This window comes from Balaenoptera acutorostrata, chromosome 4 (genome assembly GCF_949987535.1).
Source record: "Balaenoptera acutorostrata chromosome 4, mBalAcu1.1, whole genome shotgun sequence".
NCBI classification, from domain to species: Eukaryota; Metazoa; Chordata; class Mammalia; order Artiodactyla; family Balaenopteridae; genus Balaenoptera; species Balaenoptera acutorostrata.
The window spans coordinates 79976113-79995300 of record NC_080067.1 but is presented as its reverse complement, the minus strand read 5'-3'; the positions used below and the strand labels follow the sequence as shown (position 1 = coordinate 79995300).

At 36.7% G+C, this 19188-nt stretch overlaps 1 protein-coding gene across 2 annotated transcripts in view; it reads right to left on the bottom strand.

The window, feature by feature from the left end:
• Nucleotides 1-19188, bottom strand: part of OSBPL11 (oxysterol binding protein like 11) — a 110080-nt gene that overhangs the window by 56174 nt on the left and 34718 nt on the right. For both annotated transcript variants that reach the window (XR_009008174.1, XM_007182785.3), the window contains exons 3-5: nucleotides 18051-18226; nucleotides 17109-17188; nucleotides 15288-15464 (exon numbers count right to left, since the gene is read on the bottom strand). Coding sequence is in view for 1 of the 2 variants with exons in the window: in XM_007182785.3 (XP_007182847.2) it covers nucleotides 15288-15464; nucleotides 17109-17188; nucleotides 18051-18226 (433 nt within the window). In the remaining variant the exon portion in view is untranslated. The remainder of the gene's footprint in view (nucleotides 1-15287; nucleotides 15465-17108; nucleotides 17189-18050; nucleotides 18227-19188) is intronic.

The following is a 19188-nucleotide window of genomic DNA, read 5'->3' as shown; positions in this document are numbered from 1 at the left end:
CCCATTAGGTTGATTTTAAGCAAATACTGGATATAAGCTTTTCAAGTTAAAAGAGTTCAATATGCTTTTTGATTAGGAGGCCTATCTATACAGTTCCTAACAGAGTCAGTGGAATAACAACGATGATGAGCAACCCAAGTTTTTAAAATGAAAACTGAATTTAGGGGCTTCCCTGGTGGTCCAGTGGTTAAGATTCTGTGCTCCCACTGCAGGGGGTTCGGGTTTGATCCCTGGTGGGGGAACTAAGATCCTGCATGCTGCCGCATGGTGCGGCAAAACAAACAAACAAACAAAACCCCGGAATTTATTATGCTTAATTATTTTCAATTGTGAACAGAAGGTTCTCAGATTGTCCACCCTTTGGAAATTATTTTAACTCACAAAGAAACTCTATAGTGGAGAGACTCTTTTAGATTTCAGAGACTCTTTTCCAGACAATTTTTAATACAGTTCATTGGAGGGCTAGTGAAAGAGAGATGCAAAATGATCCTACCAAGCAAATTAAGTGTGTCATACATGAAATAGCCCCTGAAAACACATGCGTAATACTGGATCAAACAGTCACCTTTACCAGAAAAAAGGGGTGTTAAATGAAAAGTGTGGGTATGAAGGTATCTATACAGATCTTCCTCCACTTACAATGGTGTTACACCCCGATAAACCCATTAACTTGAAAATATCGTAAGTTGAAAATATCTTAAGTCAAAAATACATTTAATACACTTAACCTACAGAACATCATAGCTTAGCCTAGCCTAGCTTACCTTAAGTATGCTCAGAACTTTTACATTAGTCTACAGTTGGGCAAAATCATCTAACATAAAGCCTATTTTATAATAAAGTCTTCAATATCTCATTTAATTTATTGACTATTGTGCTGAAAGTGAAAAACGAATGGTTGTATGGGTACAGGAAGGTTACAGGTGTATTAGTTATTTACCCTCATGATCATGTGGCTGACTGAGAGTTGTGGCTTGCTGCCTAGCATCAGGAGACAGTATCATACCACACATCACTAGCCCAAGAAAAGATCAAAATTCAAAATTCAAAGACCGGTTTCTACCAAATGTGTAACACTTTCGCACCATTGTAAAGTCAAAAAATCGTACCATTGTAAAGTCAAAAAATCGTACGCCGAACTATTATAAGTTGGGGACTGTTTGTGTGTGTGTAAATGTTTTTGTATATAAATGCTAGGACTAACTCCCAATAATCCAAAATTATGAATAAGTACAAACACTTTGGAAAACAGTTTGGTAATATCTACTAGAGTTAAATATATAGAGCTAAATAAATATAATCCATGATCCAACATTCTTAGTTACATAACCAACAGATATGTATGTATATATGTCCATCAACTCAAATGTCTATCAACACTGGAACGAATTAAAAATATTAAAGTATATCCATATAATACCGTGCAGCAGTGAAAAGAAAGGAACTGCTACGCTCAATACGTAAGTAAATCTCCAACATATGCTGACTAAAAAGAAGCCATACCCAAAGGAGCACGTACTTTTTGATTCCAGTTTTAGAAATTACAAAAATGGGCAAAATAAATCTATGGTATTAGAAGTCAGGATAGTGAGGAGGGTGTAATGATGGAGAGGCATGAGAGGGTGTTGGTAATATTTAATTTTTTGATCCAGGAGGTAATTACATGAAAATTACAAGATGCACACTTGTGTGTCAGGTTCTTTTATACATGGATACATGCTTAGAAGGTTAATTAAGAACTGGGATGGAGATCAAGGGAAGGGGGCCAAACAGATCCATTAGGTTTACCTCTGGTCTAATGAAAAGAACTTCTATGGCTAATTAAACAGAGCAGAAAGCCAGATAAGAAACTGTAGACAAAATTCTATAATTAGTTGAGGCATAAGCTTCAAATTTCTAGAGACAGTCCTGGTTTATGCTTAGAGTCTGCTGTAATTGTATCTAAACCTGTTCCAGTTTGAAGAGCAAATTACATACTTACCCTATTTCTTCATTCTAAAAGAACTTCTTGGTATGTAATTAGAAATGGGAAGCTTATATTATGCCTCTTTTGTATTTCTCACTGGTCTAGGGGTCTTTAATATAATTGCTCTTCCCCTCTGCTTCTAGCAATGTTATGAGCAAATACTAACTTTTACACTTGTCAGATTTCTTAAACAAGTCACAATAAGTGCTAGTATTGCTGAGGGAAAAAATTACTGCTCAACTATATCTGAAACCAAGCTGAATTTATTACTTTTCAGGCAAGGAAGAACTGTTCTTCCAGAACAAATCAAAGAGCTAATCTTATACAGATTTTTTGGGGAAGTACAACATTCAAGGATGGGTTGACTTTACAAACAAAAGTAACAGAGTGGAGGAAGTATGGCCTTTAGGGATTGTCTAACGTTCAGAAGTAAGTATACTAAAACAGGGCTGTTAATGACTGAATTGAGCTGGTTAAACAGGCTCTATGTTACTTGCTAAGAGCTTCAATCTAGAGCCAAACAAGAGGCTGTTTTTCGCTTTCTTTCTTTTTTTAAAAATTAATTAATTAATTAATTATATTTTTGGCCGTGTTGGGTCTTCGTTGCTGTGCGGGCTTTATCTAGTTGTGGTGAGCGGGGGCTACTCTTCATTGCAGTGTGTGGGCTTCTCATTGCGGTGGCTTCTCTTGTTGCACAGCACGGGCTCTAGGCATGTGGGCATCATTAGTTGTGGCTCGCGGGCTCTAGAGCGCAGGCTCAGTAGTTGTGGCACACAGACTTAGTTGCTCCGCAGCATGCAGGATCTTCCCGGACTAGGGATTGCACCCGTGTCCCCTGCATTGGCAGGCAGATTCTTAACCACTGCGCCACCAGGGAAGTCCCCTCACTTTCTCTCTTGAACTTAAGAGAATATAAATTCTTAGTCTCACCATAAGAAAAAATTTGAAAAACTGGACATTTAAATTTAAAACACCTGTTCACTTGACTACACTCTTCAGAGAGCATAAAGGAAAAAAGAAAAGATGTACACTTATTATCTGTATACTTTTCTATATTATGTTATAAGCCAAAAAAAGTTTAATAAAGGAAAAATCATAAGCAGGATACTGACAACATAAATAATCAGCTATCACAACATAACACTTAAGAGAAGAAAGTGTTTCCTTGTGCAAATGGCCCAAAAAAGCCACTTGCTAGTGCTGATGTTAGAAGTGAAGATGCCTGAGAAAGTGATGTTCTCGACTAGAAAAAATAAACTTTAAATTATAATTATAGCGCAAATGTTAAAATTTGGTTATGGTTCTTTCCAAAGCGAACAAATGAGTTGATCATATATTTACAATGAAATAGAACTGATCGTGTGAAGCTGTTTTAGTGATTGTTCCTGACATTATGAAACCAGTTCCTCAAGAAAGAAAAAACGTCAGGAAAGCTGAAAACTTGCTTAATCTGTGTTTTGTAGCTAGATATGGCAAATATGGTGATAGTGTACATCACTTAAGTGGCATCTAGTTTGTCTGAAAACCAGATGAGAATCATGATTTTATTGTTTGTATTTTAAATGTCTGTCTCCTTTACTAGACTGGTCATGTTAGCCCCTCCCAGGGTACAGCAAAGTACCAGCATGAAGCACGCACTGATTAATGGAGTGATTGATAAATTGTACTAATAATAAACAGTAAATACTAAAATAGATCACTTTAACACTTTAGTAATAAATCTATGTTCAAGCACAATATGACTCCATTCTCAATAGTCAGTTGCTTTTGCCAACTGTTACTTTATCTATTGCCGGACTTACCCATGGACTTTGATTAAAATACTCCTTTCAAACTCACTTTGAATTATATCTTTGCATTACAACCTCCTGGAGCTGGATCACTCTAGAACAGCAATTCTCAAACAGTGCTCTGCAGATTCTTGTTGGACTCTTTTCGGAGGGTCTATGGAGTCGAAACTATTTTCACAATAATTTTAGGAAATTAATTTGCCTTTTTCACTTGGTGGCATTTGCACTGATGGTGTGAAAGCAATGGTGGGTAAAACTGCTGGTGTCTTAGCTAGAATGAAGGCAGTGTCATCATCATCAACAGTACTAGTCATCATTGTATTCTTCACTTCCATGCACTTAAGAGGGGGCGGGGAGCGGGGGGGAGACAGTTTTACTTAAGAATGTTCTTGAAAAATTAGTAAAAATTATTAGTTTTACTATATTTTGACTCTTGAGTATACATTTTTAAATAGTCTATATGAAAAATGAGAAGTACACTTCCATTGCATATCAAAAAAAGTGCACTTCTGCTGCATACTAAAGTACTGTGGTTGCCTAAGGAAAAGCACTTGTGAGACTGAGCTGCAAGCTGAACTAGCTGTTTTTTCCACAGATCACCATTCTGACATGAAAGAATCCCACCTCTTCCTGGCACACAGCTCTTAAAACCGTTGTAATTTCCTAAGTGATCAGAGCATAGGGACACCTTCTGTTACAATATTTGGTTTCCTGTAATAGCTTCAGAGCATAAAGGTGAAATGTGTCCTTTGTTATTCATAAGAACCGCTTTCAACCACAGTACAGTTAATGGAGTGATTTTTGCAGAATCTCTCGATGGGGGCTGATTGCCAGGGGACTCAACCCTGTAGATTAGAGGGCTGGAACTTTCAGCCCCACCCCCCAACCTCTAGGGAGGAGAGAGGGGCTGAGGTTGAATTAATCACCAATGACCAGTGATGGAGTCAATCATGTCTAAGTAATAAAGCCTCCATAAAAACCCATAAGGAGGAGGTCCAGAGAGCTTCTGGTTGGTGAACACATGGAGGTGCTGGGAGGGTGTGCAACCAGAGAGGGCACGGAAGCTCTGCATCCCTTCCCCAATATCTTGCCCTACATATCTCCTCCTCTGGCTGTTCCTGAGTTACAGTCCTTTATAATATACTGGTAGTATAGTAAGTAAACTGTTTTCCCAAGTTCTGTGAGCTGTTCTAGCAAATGACCCAACCTGAAGAAGGGGTAATGGAAACCTCCCATTTATAGGTGGTTGGTCACAAACACAGGTGACAACCTGGACTTGCGAAAAGCATCTGAAGTGGGGGCAGATACTATCTCAGATAAATAGTGTCAGAACTGAATTAAACTGTAGAACACCTAGGTGGAGTCTGCAGAGGATCAGAGAACTGCTTAGTGCGGAGGAAGCCTCCACACATTTGGTGACCGGAGGACAGAAGTATAGGGTGTTGCAGTAGAAAAGAGGAGAAACACAGGGATGTTTTTCCTTGACATAAATAATGACTGTTAGAAACTATGGCTCTTCAGGCTTGGGGGTATGTGGTAGACATCTCAAATTAAACAAAATGACTTGCCACTTCAAGAAAAACAACTGACAGTATTTGTGGCCAATTATAAAATCTGAGCTTTAAAATGAAATTACAATCTTGGAAAACCTATGTCAGTTACCATGAGCTTGACAGGTTTCCAATACTGAAAGACTTTTCTGATGAGATTAGTGGGGATCTTAATGAATGTGAATTTTTGATATTGTATATCAACATCTGTAAGACCTGCATAACTCTGAACTAATATTTTCCAAATGACTAATGCATAGTGTTACAAAATTGTGCATAGGTTAAAGATCCATTCAAAGTGCAAGACGAACCAATGTATTTTCATGAAACAGAATATGAAAAGTTCACTGATATATATTAGATTCCACACTGCATCTAACACTTAAGAAACTGCCACTGTCAAGTTTTGGTGGAGTATCAGAGAAGAATAGCCACAATTATCTTAAAAAGCTATTAAAATATTCCTCTTTTTTTCCAACCACGTATCTGTGTGAGGCCAAATTTTTTTTCACGTATTTCAACCAAAACTACATATGGCAATAAATTGAGTGCAATTATTTTGTTTGTTTTGGGAAAAAATAGTTGTTTGACATAAAAATATGTTATTTATATTAACATGTATGAATTTATTAATTTTTATTTTAAAATAAAACATTTAACATTTAAAATTTAAAATAAAAATTTAAAACAAGTATATTTGAAATACCTGTTTTTATGTAGAGATAACTAATAAAAAATAATAATAAATAAAATAAAATACCTGTTTTAATTTCTAATAAGGTAAATATTGGTAAATTTAACCCACGTAAAACAAAAGCTCTTTGAGGTCCTCAATCATTTTTCAGACTGAAAGGGATCCCAAGACCACAAAAAGCTTGAGAACTCTTACCTGGAGCCATAGGTCAGTGTGGTACCAAAAGTTTTCTCAATGTCTTTGAAGAGAAAAAGGATCTGCATAGTCTCAAAGTACCTCCCCAAGATATTTATTAACTACAGAGGGAAAGACAGCAACTTTACAGTGGAGAAATCCAGTAGAAGCTACCTTAACCAAGTGACCAAGGCCAACATCACCAGTAATATGACATACTGACATCATGAACTCCTTGATATAGGCACTAAGGATACATATCTTCTAGGGTATTTTTCCCAAAAATGTATAATCTCACTCAGATAATAAGAAAACATCAGATAAATGCAAATTTGGGAACATTAAATAAATATAACTGGATCTTCATAGGTGTCAAGGTCATGAAGGATAAGGAAAGACTGAGAAACAGTTACAGAAAGAAGGAGACTAAGTAGTAATAACAACAACTAAATGCAACATTTTAGGACAGGATCCTAAAACAGAAAAAGAATGTCAGTGGAAAAACTGTTAAAATTTGAAAAAGGATTATAGTTAACAGTATTGTATCTATATAATTTCCTGGTTTTGATATTATGTTATGAAAGATGGTAACGTTACAAAAAGTTAGGTGGGGGATATATAGAAAGCCAGTACTACTTTTGCACCTTTTCTGTAAATTTAAAATTAATCCAAAGTAAGCATTTAAAAAGTGTCCTTGGACTTCCCTGGTGGCCCAGTGGTTAAGAATCCACCTGCCGGCTTTCTCCTCCAGGTTAGGAAAGAGGTGGTATGTAACCCCAGTTGTTGGCAGCCATCCTGGAGGAGGAACTGAAAGCACAGATAAACAGAGCTGAAGTTAATTCCACCGCATCTGATGTCTTCCTCACTCCTCGACTTTTCAGCCATGTGGATGAAAGGCTCTTGGTGCTCCAGCCAGGCATCAGGGCTGTGCCTCTGAGGTGGGAGAGCCAACTTCAGGACACTGGTCCACAAGAGACCTCCCAGCTCCACGTAATACCAAACGGCGAAAATTTCTCAGAGATCTCCATTTCAACATCAAGACCCAGCTTCACTCAACGACCAGCAAGCTACAGTGCTGGACAACCTATGCCAAACAACTAGCAAGACAGGAACACAGCCCCATCCATTAGCAGAGAGGCTGCCTAAAATCATAATAAGGCCACAGACACCCCAAAACACACCACCAGACGTGGACGTGCCCACCAGAAAGACAAGATCCAGCCTCATCCACCAGAACACAGGCACTAGTTCCCTCCACCAGGAAGCCTACACAACCCACTGAACCAACCTTAGCCACTGGGGACAGATACCAAAAACAACGGGAACTACGAACCTGCAGCCTGTGAAAAGGAGACCCCAAACACAGTAAGATAAGCAAAATGAGAAGACAGAAAAACACACAGCAGATGAAGGAGCAGGCTCAAAACACACCAGACCTAACAAATGAAGAGGAAATAGGTAGTCTACCTGAAAAAGAATTCAGAATAATGATAGTAAGGATGATCCAAAATCTTGGAAATAGAATAGACAAAATGCAAGAAACATTTAACAAGGACGTAGAAGAACCAAAGAGGAACCAAGCAACGATGAAAAACACAGTAAATGAAATTAAAAATACTCTAGATGGGAGCAGAATAACTGAGGCAGAAGAACGGATAAGTGACCTGGAAGATAAAATGGTGGAAATAACTATTGCAGAGCAGAATAAAGAAAAAAGAATGAAAAGAACTGAGGACAGTCTCAGAGACCTCTGGGACAACATTAAATGCACCAACATTCTAATTATAGGGGTCCCAGAAGAAGAAGAGAAAAAGAAAGGGACTGAGAAAATATTTGAAGAGATTATAGTTGAAAACTTCCCTAATATGGGAAAGGAAAGAGTTAATCAAGTTCTGGAAACACAGAGAATTCCATACAGGATAAATCCAAGGAGAAACACGCCAAGACACATATTAATCAAACTGTCAAAAATTAAATATAAAGAAAACATATTAAAAGCAGCAAGGGAAAAACAACAAATAACACACAAGGGAATCCCCATAAGGTTAACAGCTGATCTTTCAGCAGAAACTCTGCAAGCCAGAAGGGAGTGGCAGGATATACTTAAAGTGATGAAGGAGAAAAACCTACAACCAAGATTACTCTACCCAGCAAGGATCTCATTCAGATTTGATGGAGAAATTAAAACCTTTACAGACAAGCAAAAGCTGAGAGAGTTCAGCACCACCAAACCAGCTTTACAACAAATGCTAAAGGAACTTCTCTAGGCAAGAAACACAAGAGAAGGAAAACACCTACAAGAACAAACCCAAAACATTTAAGAAAATGGGAATAGGAACATACATATAGATAATTACCTTAAATGTAAATGGATTAAATGCTCCAACCAAAAGACACAGACTGGCTGAATGGATACAAAAACAAGACCCATATATATGCTGTCTACAAGAGACCCACTTCAGACCTAGAGACACATACAGACTGAAAGTGAGGGGTTGGAAAAAGATATTCCATGCAAATGGAAATCAAAAGAAAGCTGGAGTAGCAATTCTCATATCAGACAAAATAGACTTTAAAATAAAGACTATTACAAGAGACAAAGAAGGACACTATATAATGATCAAGGGATCGATCCAAGAGGAAGGTATAACAATTGTAAATATTTATGCACCCAACATAGGAGCACCTCAATACATAAGGCAAATACTAACAGCCATAAAAGGGGAAATCGACAGCAACACAATCATAGTAGGGGACTTTAACACCCCACTTTCACCAATGGACAGATCATCCAAAATGAAAATAAATATGGAAACACAAGCTTTAAATGACACATTAAACAAGATGGACTTAACTGATATTTATAGGACATTCCACCCAAAAACAACAGAATACACATTTTTCTCAAGTGCTCATGGAACATTCTCCAGGATAGATCATATCTTGGTCACAAATCAAGCCTTGGTAAATTTAAGAAAATTGAAATCGTATCAAGTATCTTTTCCGACCACAACGCTATGAGACTAGATATCAATTACAGGAAAAGATCTGTAAAAAATACAAACACATGGAGGCTACACAATACACTACTTAATAACGAAGTGATCACTGAAGAAATCAAAGGGGAAATCAAAAAATACCTAGAAACAAATGACAATGGAGACACGATGACCCAAAACCTATGGGATGCAGCAAAAGCAGTGCTAAGAGGGAAGTTTATAGCAATACAAGCCTACCTCAAGAGACAGGAAACATCTAGAATAAACAACCTAACCTTTCACCTAAAGCAATTAGAGAAAGAAGAACAAAAAAACCCCAAAGCTAGCAGAAGGAAAGAAATCATAAAGATCAGATCAGAAATAAATGAAAAAGAAATGAAGGAAACAATACCAAAAATCAATGAAACTAAAAGCTGGTTCTTTGAGAAGATAAACAAAATTGATAAACCATTAGCCAGACTCATCAAGAGAAAAAGGGAGAAGACTCAAGTCAATAGAATTAGAAATGAAAAAGGAGAAGTAACCACTGACACTGCAGAAATACAAACGATCATGAGAGATTACTACAAGCAACTATATGCCAATAAAATGGACAACCTGGAAGAAATGGACAGATTCTTAGAAATGCACAACCTGCCGAGACTGAACCAGGAAGAAATAGAAAATATGAACAGACCAATCACAAGCACTGAAATTGAAACTGTGATTAAAAATCTTCCAACAAACAAAAGCCCAGGACCAGATGACTTCACAGGCGAATTCTATCAAACATTTAGAGAAGAGCTAACACCTATCCTTCTCAAACTCTTCCAAAATATTGCAGAGGGAGGAACACTCCCCAACTCATTCTACGAGGCCACCATCACCCTGATACCAAAACCAGACAAAGATGTCACAAAGAAAGAAAACTACAGGCCAATATCACTGATGAACACAGATGCAAAAATCCTCAACAAAATACTAGCAAACAGAATCCAACAGCACATTAAAAGGATTATACACCATGATCAAGTGGGGTTTATTCCAGGAATGCAGGGATTCTTCAGTGTACGCAAATCAATCAACGTGATACATCATATTAACAAATTGAAGGAGAAAAACCATATGATCATCTCAATAGATGCAGAGAAAGCTTTCGACAAAATTCAACACCCATTTATGATAAAAGCCCTGCAGAAAGTAGGCATAGAGGGAACTTTCCTCAACATAATAAAGGCCATATATGACAAACCCACAGCCAACATTGTCCTCAATGGTGAAAAACTGAAACCATTTCCACTAAGATCAGGAACAAGACAAGGTTGCCCACTCTCACCACTATTATTCAACATAGTTTTGGAAGTGTTAGCCACAGCAATCAGAGAAGAAAAAGAAATAAAAGGAATCCAAATCGGAAAAGAAGAAGTAAAGCTGTCAGTGTTTGCAGATGACATGATACTATACATAGAGAATCCTAAAGATGCTACCAGAAAACTCCTAGAGCTAATCAATGAATTTGGTAAAGTTGCAGGATACAAAATGAATGCACAGAAATCTCTTGCATTCCTATATACTAATGATGAAAAATCTGAAAGTGAAATTAAGAAAACACTCCCGTTTACCATTGCAACAAAAAGAATAAAATATCTAGGAATAAACCTACCTAAGGAGACAAAAGACCTGTATGCAGAAAATTATAGGACACTGATGAAAGAAATTAAAGATGATACAAATAGATGGAGAGATATACCATGTTCCTGGATTGGAAGAATCAACATTGTGAAAATGACTCTACTACCCAAAGCAATCTACAGATTCAATGCAATCCCTATCAAACTACCAATGGCATTTTTCACAGAACTAGAACAAAAAATTTCACAATTTGTATGGAAACACAAAAGACCCCGAATAGCCAAAGTAATCTTGAGAACGAAAAATGGAGCTGGAGGAATCAGGCTCCCTGACTTCAGACTATATTACAAAGCTACAGTAATCAAGACAGTTTGGTACTGGCACAAAAACAGAAATATAGATCAATGGAACAGGATAGAAAGCCCAGAGATAAACCCACGCACATATGGTCACCTTATCTTTGATAAAGGAGGCAAGCATATACAGTGGAGAAAAGACAGCCTCTTCAATAAGTGGTGCTGGGAAAATTGGACAGGTACATGTAAAAGTATGAAATTAGAACACTCCCTGACACCATACACAAAAATAAACTCAAAATGGATTAAAGACCTAAGTTTAAGGCCAGACACTATCAAACTCTTAGAGGAAAACATAGGCAGAACACTCTATGACATAAATCACAGCAAGATCTTTTTTGACCCAGCTCCTAGAGAAATGGAAATAAAAACAAAAGTAAACAAATGGGGGCTTCCCTGGTGGCGCAGTGGTTGAGAATCTGCCTGCTAATGCAGGAGACACGGGTTCGAGCCCTGGTCTGGGAGGATCCCACATGCCGCGGAGCAGCTGGGCCCGTGAGCCACAGCTGCTGAGCTTGCGCGTCTGGAGCCTGTGCCCCGCAACGGGAGGGGCCGCGATAGTGAAAGGCCCGCGCACCGCGATGAAGAGCGGTCCCCGCACCGCGATGAAGAGTGGCCCCCACTTGCCGCAACTAGAGAAAGCCCTCGCACGAACCGAAGACCCAGCACAGCCAAAAATAAATAAATAAAATAAATTAAAAAAATAAATAAATAAATAAACAAATGGGACCTAATGAAACTTAAAAGCTTTTGCACAGCAAAGGAAACCATAAACAAGACCAAAAGACAACCCTCAGAATGGGAGAAAATATTTGCAAATGAAGCAACTGACAAAGGATTAATCTCCAAGATTTACAAGCAGCTCATGCAGCTCAATAACAAAAAAACGAACAACCCAATCCAAAAATGGGCAGAAGACCTAAATAGACATTTCTCCAAAGAAGATATACAGATGGCCAACAGACACATGAAAGAATGCTCAACATCATTAATCATTAGAGAAATGCAAATCAAAACTACAATGAGGTATCATCTCATACCGGTCAGAATGGCCATCATCAAAAAATCTAGAAACAATAAATGCTGGAGAGGGTGTGGAGAAAAGGGAACACTCTTGCACTGTTGGTGGGAATGTAAATTGATACAGCCACTATGGAGAACAGTATGGAGGTTCCTTAAAAAACTAAAAATAGAACTACCATACGACCCAGCAATCCCACTACTGGGTATATACCCTGAGAAAACCATAATTCAAAAAGAGTCATGTACCAAAATGTTCATTGCAGCTCTATTTACAATAGCCAGGACATGGAAGCAACCAAAGTGTCCATCATCGGATGAATGGATAAAGAAGATGTGGCACATATATACAATGGAATATTACTCAGCCATAAAAAGAAATGAAATGGAGCTATTTGTAATGAGGTGGATGGGGTTAAGAGTCTGTCATACAGAGTGAAGTAAGTCAGAAAGAGAAAAACAAATACAGTATGCTAACACATATATATGGAATCTAAGGGGAAAAAAAAAAAAAGGTCATGAAGAACCTAGTGGCAAGACGGGAATAAAGACACAGACCTACTAGAGAATGGACTTGAGGATATGGGGAGGGGGAGGGGTGAGATGTGACAGGGTGAGAGAGTGTCATGGACATATATACACTACCAAATGTAAAATAGATAGCTAGTGGGAAGCAGCCACATAGCACAGGGAGATCAGCTCGGTGCTTTGTGACCACCTAGAGGGGTGGGATAGGGAGGGTGGGAGGGAGGGAGATGCAAGAGGGAAGAGATATGGGAACATATGTATATGTATAACTGATTCACTTTGTTATAAAGCAGAAACTAACACACCATTGTAAAGCAATTATACTTCAATAAAGATGTTTAAAAAAAAAAAAAAGAATCCACCTGCCAATGCATGGGACATGGGTTCCATCCCTGGTCCGGGAAGATCCCACATGCTGCGGAGCAACTAAGCCCATGCGCCATAACTACTGAGCCTGCACTGTAGAGCCTGCAAGCCACAAGTACTGAGCCCGAGTGCCACAACTACTGAAGCCCACGCACCTAGAGCCGTGCTCCGCAACAAGAGAAGCCACCGCAATGAGAAGCCCGCTCAACGCAACAACGAGTAGCCCCCACTCGCCGCAACTAGAGAAAGCCTGTGCACAGCAACAAAGGCCCAACACAGCCAAAAATAAATAAATTTATTAAAAAATAAAAACATTAAAAAATATTTGTCTGAAGGACAAAAAATGGTATAAACTCTCCAAATGTACTATTTTCTCACAAATAGAATTATTCCATTGGAATACAGAATGTTCCTAATAGAGTTATAATTTTATAATTTGACCTGTTGAGTTCTTAAAAGCAAAAACATCAACCTAGTGAAGACACAGACACTCAACTAAAACTTTTTTTTTTTTTTTTGTATGTGGCATTGGCACAGAGATTGCCAAACAATGGTCAACCCTCAAATCCTACGATAATTACTGGCACCATAATTCAAGAAAGCTGCCATTAAATTAGTCAGTTCTGTAAGTAAATATCCTGTAAAATTCTGTAAGTAAATGTCCTTCCTAAAGAGGTAGTTGTGAAACTTTAGGGACACACAGTCTCTACATACAAGTGTCAGAGTTACATGCTAAACATTAACATGCTATCACAATGATATGAAAGGTATATTTAAAATCACAGAACATTATAGTATGGGTACTGTAAGAAATTACCCCTGGGTGTGAGAATAACAAAAGAACCATTAGAGCAAGAAAGAGAAGCGTGGGTGATTAAAGTCATCACAGTACAAGAGAAGCTGAGATATGACAATAGTCTCAGTACAGCAGGTCCTAAAGATCCAAGCACAGCCAAGCAGAGGTCTCCACAGATAGCTAAAATCTCAAATACAGAAAGGTTCCTTTTCCGTGAAAATGTGCACCAAAATTCATGACAACTTCAACTATATGAGTTTTGCTTGTTTTGAATTTTTTACTGAAGTATATATATTGATACACAGTATTACAGATAGAAAAGTACACTTCTCACAAGTATATAGGCTTGATGAATTTTCATAAACCAAACACACCCATGTAACCAACACCCAGATCAAGAAACAGAACATTATCAGCATCTCTGAAGAACCGTCAAGCTCCCATCACTAGCCATGATCAAAGATTTCCAAAAATTTCATGGCAGCCTAATTTTTAGGGGTTAAGGAACACACTATGATACAAGTCTGCCCCTAGATATTTTTCTTTATTCTATCCCTTATCTTAACCACTTTTAATATTTCCTTTTCCTTCACCGTAGATTAATATATCAGTACCTTGATTTCCTTAAGACACAAACACCAATATTTATCAACAGATTGAATATCATCAACATAAATACTAAAAATGTATTGTTTTATGAAAAAAGGTATTTATAATTGTCACTTATTTATAACAGGACTAAAAAGTGAGTCAAAGCTATTGTTTGTTTATCTCAAGGATGTTACTTCATCTCTTTAAATCTCAATTTCTTCATTTATAAATACAAACCAAAATAACTTGATAGAGGGAACATTCTCCCCAGTTTCCTGCCTTAAATCATTTGAGTGTGATTTACAATATTATTTTCACAATTCACTACACAGATATTTATAAGCTCTACCAAAATTAACTCAGTAAAAAACACCCGGATTATTAAGAACCTAACAACTGCATCCTTTATTAACTAGAATTATTTGGTACGCAGTTTGAAAGAGAATGAAGAAAATGGTGAGATAAGGCAATATCAAGGATTTAACTATTCTATTTTTGTGTGTGTGTGAAATTCTCTATTTACATGTACCAGTTAAAGAAAATAGTCAGTTGTTTGACCATATAGTCTTTCCACTAGGCTTAATAACCCTTTTGATCATAAATTTTACATTAATGGAGTCTGTACTCTTACTTGAGAAATGAAAGATGCAGACTTTTGAAAGATGACAGTTTAACAGAACCTAGTTGACAGACTTGAGGAAACTTAGGACACCTAAAGAATCAGGGACTCTTTAAGACTTAAACATTGAGGGCCCCAGAAGACACAGGATTTAAAATTTTTGTGTGTCAAAACCAAGCAGTTAAGATTATTTTATGCATTTTAACTTGATTTCAATTCATACTTACTTCTCTGACTTCCACAAGATGGTCTGGAGGTAAGTTAGTTCTTTTGCTCACTGATTGTAGTTTGGAATGTCCAACATTAAAAAAGGAAATGGCATTTTGACTGGGTCTCCTCTGGGATATAGGAGAATTACCACTAGATGCAAGTGAGAAGCTCCGTGATTTCAGAGGAGGATTATTCTATTAGACAAACAAAGAAAATCATTCCTTTTTTAAACTTTAGGTTAACCCTCAACCTATACTAAACTAGAGTCTTTTACACACAGTTTTAAAAATAAAATTAACCTCAAAATTGACTACAAGAGTAGCTCTGAAGATGATAAAATTTAAATCCTTCAAAGTTTAAGTATTTCACACATCCCATAGTAAACTGGTAACGTAGTTAGAAAATTAATTCCAGGTGTGTGCTGTCAAGAACTTTTTTAATCCACGTTAGAATGTATTAGAATAACAAGAAATTTCTAATTTCAGATCTTTAAACATCATGATTGAAGCAAAAAATATACTCAGCAATACTCAATATAATAAATGTTCTAATGTAACATTCAAGTATCTTTGAAACAAACCAGCACTTTCTGGTCACTGCCAATGCTTAGAATCTTGCAGCACAAATAAAGCTTTTATGCTGGATTTCAGACTATAGGCCTAAATCACAACTTTAAAAAATTTAGCTATGGGGAAAAACCACTAGGAAGAAAAAGAAAAGTAGGTATGGAATCCTTTAACTATGCTTCCCTATATCATTTTTTAGACATTTCTAACCTCAGATTTCAAGTACTGAGACCCTCCTTTTCATCTTAAAAAATAAAACACCCCAAAGGAGATACACAAATGGTCGGTAAGCACATGAAAAGATGCTCAACATTATTAGTCATTAGAGAAATGAAATCAAAACCACAATGAAATTCTACTTCACACGCATTAGGATGGCCATAATAATTGTAAAAAAGGACAGCAACAAGTATTGGTAAGGATGTGGAGAAACTGGAACCCTCATGTATTGCTGGTGAGAACATGAAATAGTCTGACTGCTTTGAAAAACAGTTTGGCAGTTCCTCAAATAGTTAAACAGAGAACTACCATATAACCCAGTAATTCTACTCCTAGGAATAACCTAGAGAACTGAAATCATGTGTTTACACAAAAACTTGAACACAAGTGTTCACAGAAGTATTATTCATAACAGCCACAAAATGTAAGCAATCCAGGGAACTCCCTGGCGGTCCAGTGGTTAGGACTCAGCGTTTTCACTGCCATGGGCCCGGGTTCAATCCCTGGTTGGGGAACTAAGATCCCACAAGCCACTCGGCACGGCGAAAAAAAAATAAAACAATCCAAATGTCCATCAGCTGGTGAATAAACAAAATGTGGTACATCCATACAATAGAGTACTATTTGGCCTTAAAAAGGAATAAAGTATGATACATGCAATGACATGGATGAACCTTGAAAACACTGTGCTTATTGTAAGAAGCCAGACCAAAAAAGCACATATTGTATGATTCCACTTATATGAAATGTCCAGAATAAACAAATCCAATGAAACAGAAATTATATTAGTGTTTGTCAGGGGACTGGGAAGAGGGGACTAGGGAGTGACTACTGATGGATATGGGTTTTTTGGAAGGTGATGAAAATGTCCAGGAATCAGATAGTTGCAACAGTTGTACAATCTTGTGAATATACTAAAAACCATGAAATTGTACACTTTAAAAGGATAAATTTTATGGTATGTGAATACTACCTCAATTTTAAAATATAAAAAAATAAGTTAAAAATCTTTTCCCATTTTTGTGCATTAATATCGTATATGAATCCACATACCTTGCCAATAGCTTCAGTGTGGTGTTGTGTACATATCTGAAGTCTGCTAACCCAATGTTGTCGCTCTTTAGCATCTGTGGCTGATAAAAAGTATCTACAAGTTATTCACTTTTATATTTATTTTTAGAATACAATTAATTGTCTATAGCATGAAGAATAGATCACTGAAAATCAGGGATTGGTCTTACTCTTCCTAGAGCAAATGTCCCTGACCAGAGGGAGGTAGGAAAGAGGCCAAAGCATCAACCTTGTTAGGTAACACCATAGCTGGATGTGGCTATTTCATTAGGAGGATAAATTACATGCAGCTAGGTGGGTATATGACATGTCTTAACTTTCTCATAAAAATATGCTCTTCCTTAAAGAAATAACCTTTATTAAGCATTTAATGTACCCTCAGTATATTCTTTCAGATCTCTAGAAGCATGCTCAATTAGGGTTATTGTTATACTTTATGTGTATTAATTAAATAAAAAACAAACTTTATATATACAAATTAAATGTATCTAATCAGAAGTTATACTTTATTTTAATGAATACGAGCATTTTAATAAATCTCAATTATGTACATTAGTCACTAAAAACCACAAAGAGAGCATACCAACCAAATCAAGAAAGGGGGTAAAATACAAATCCATGGAAGACATAAAAAAAATTTAAAGAAGTCTATGTTTTCAGAGTTTTCAGTAATCAGAATTTCCTCTACACAAATTTTTAGAGGGCCCAATTTTAAACAGACTTGTTCACTGTGTCACTTAAAAAAAGTCATTAATTAAAACAGATTTCATAAATCCTTAAAGCAATTCCAAGGTTTAAAATATTGTGTCTATATCATCAGTGACGGCAGTTTCTATTTCCAAAACCTAAATGAAAGCAGGGAAGTATACCAACTTCTCAAGGAAGAAGAAAATCACACTATTAATTCTCATATTTCGGTCATACCTCTGAGTTTATACTGTTCCCCACTGGCAGCATTTACAGTGAAGGTGTGAGAGTCCTCATCACTGGGTGATATTACAGCTCCTGCAAGCTGCAAAGTACCTCTGGGTTTTTGATTTCTAGACTGTTCATTCACAAAGTACTCCAATAGCCCAGCTTCATTGTTTAAAACAAAAAACCTGTAATGATTTTAAAAAAGGTCATAATTTTAAAATATTTCCCCTAGTCAAACTAAAGCAAACCAAATTTTAATCACACACTTTTGAGTTTTTGCTATTAAATAAAATTCAAAAGCATCTCAAGAAGTACTTGGAAACACTAGATTGAATTTCCTAGCAGTAAATGTTACTGAAAAATTGAATGAGTTTAATAAAAGATATAAAACCTTCAGCTGTGAAAGAGGCATTTAATAGGGAAGAGGTATACTAGACAATGCAAAAAGGAACAAAGATATAGTATCCTTTCAGAGGAAGATTTCTCTCCAGAATTCATTAACAGGGAGGGTATGTTGCCCAAGACAAATGGTAGTGAGAATTTTTATTTAAAATTCACTGGAAACAAATCAAAGCATGAGCTCTGAAGTCAACAAATGCTAGGTAAGAAATGAATCTGATTTAAGATTTAATCAGTGAAATAAACAATAAGAATAATGCCAAGGTATTAAGATTTTGTGAACGCAACATTAAATAGGTCACAACTAAAGATTACTTATCCTCTTTAAAAATGAAAAAGCTGCAACTGGAGATGCAGAAACAAGGAACTTGAAACTAAATGATGAAATAGTGATACACTTTGGAAAAGAATTTGATGTTCTGATTTGGTTTTAGATTAACTACTTTAGGAAATATGTTAATTCGGATTCCAATTTAAGTAGTGCAATAGTTCTTTTCTTTAGAAAAAAAAACCTAAAAAGTTTCTATTTCAAAAAATTAATGTTTGGATTTACAGCAGTTTGGCATTCTACATGTTAGTGTGTTCTGTAATAGAATCAGGTAGACAATTTGATCCAGTTCAAGTTCCTAGAAGATATTGTCTTAAGCAACATGGCAACCATATCAACCATACCAAACTGGAAGAGAATGGAATCAGCCTTTTATTCAGGGAAAGAAAAAGAAACGATGAGAAGAAAACACAAGTCGAA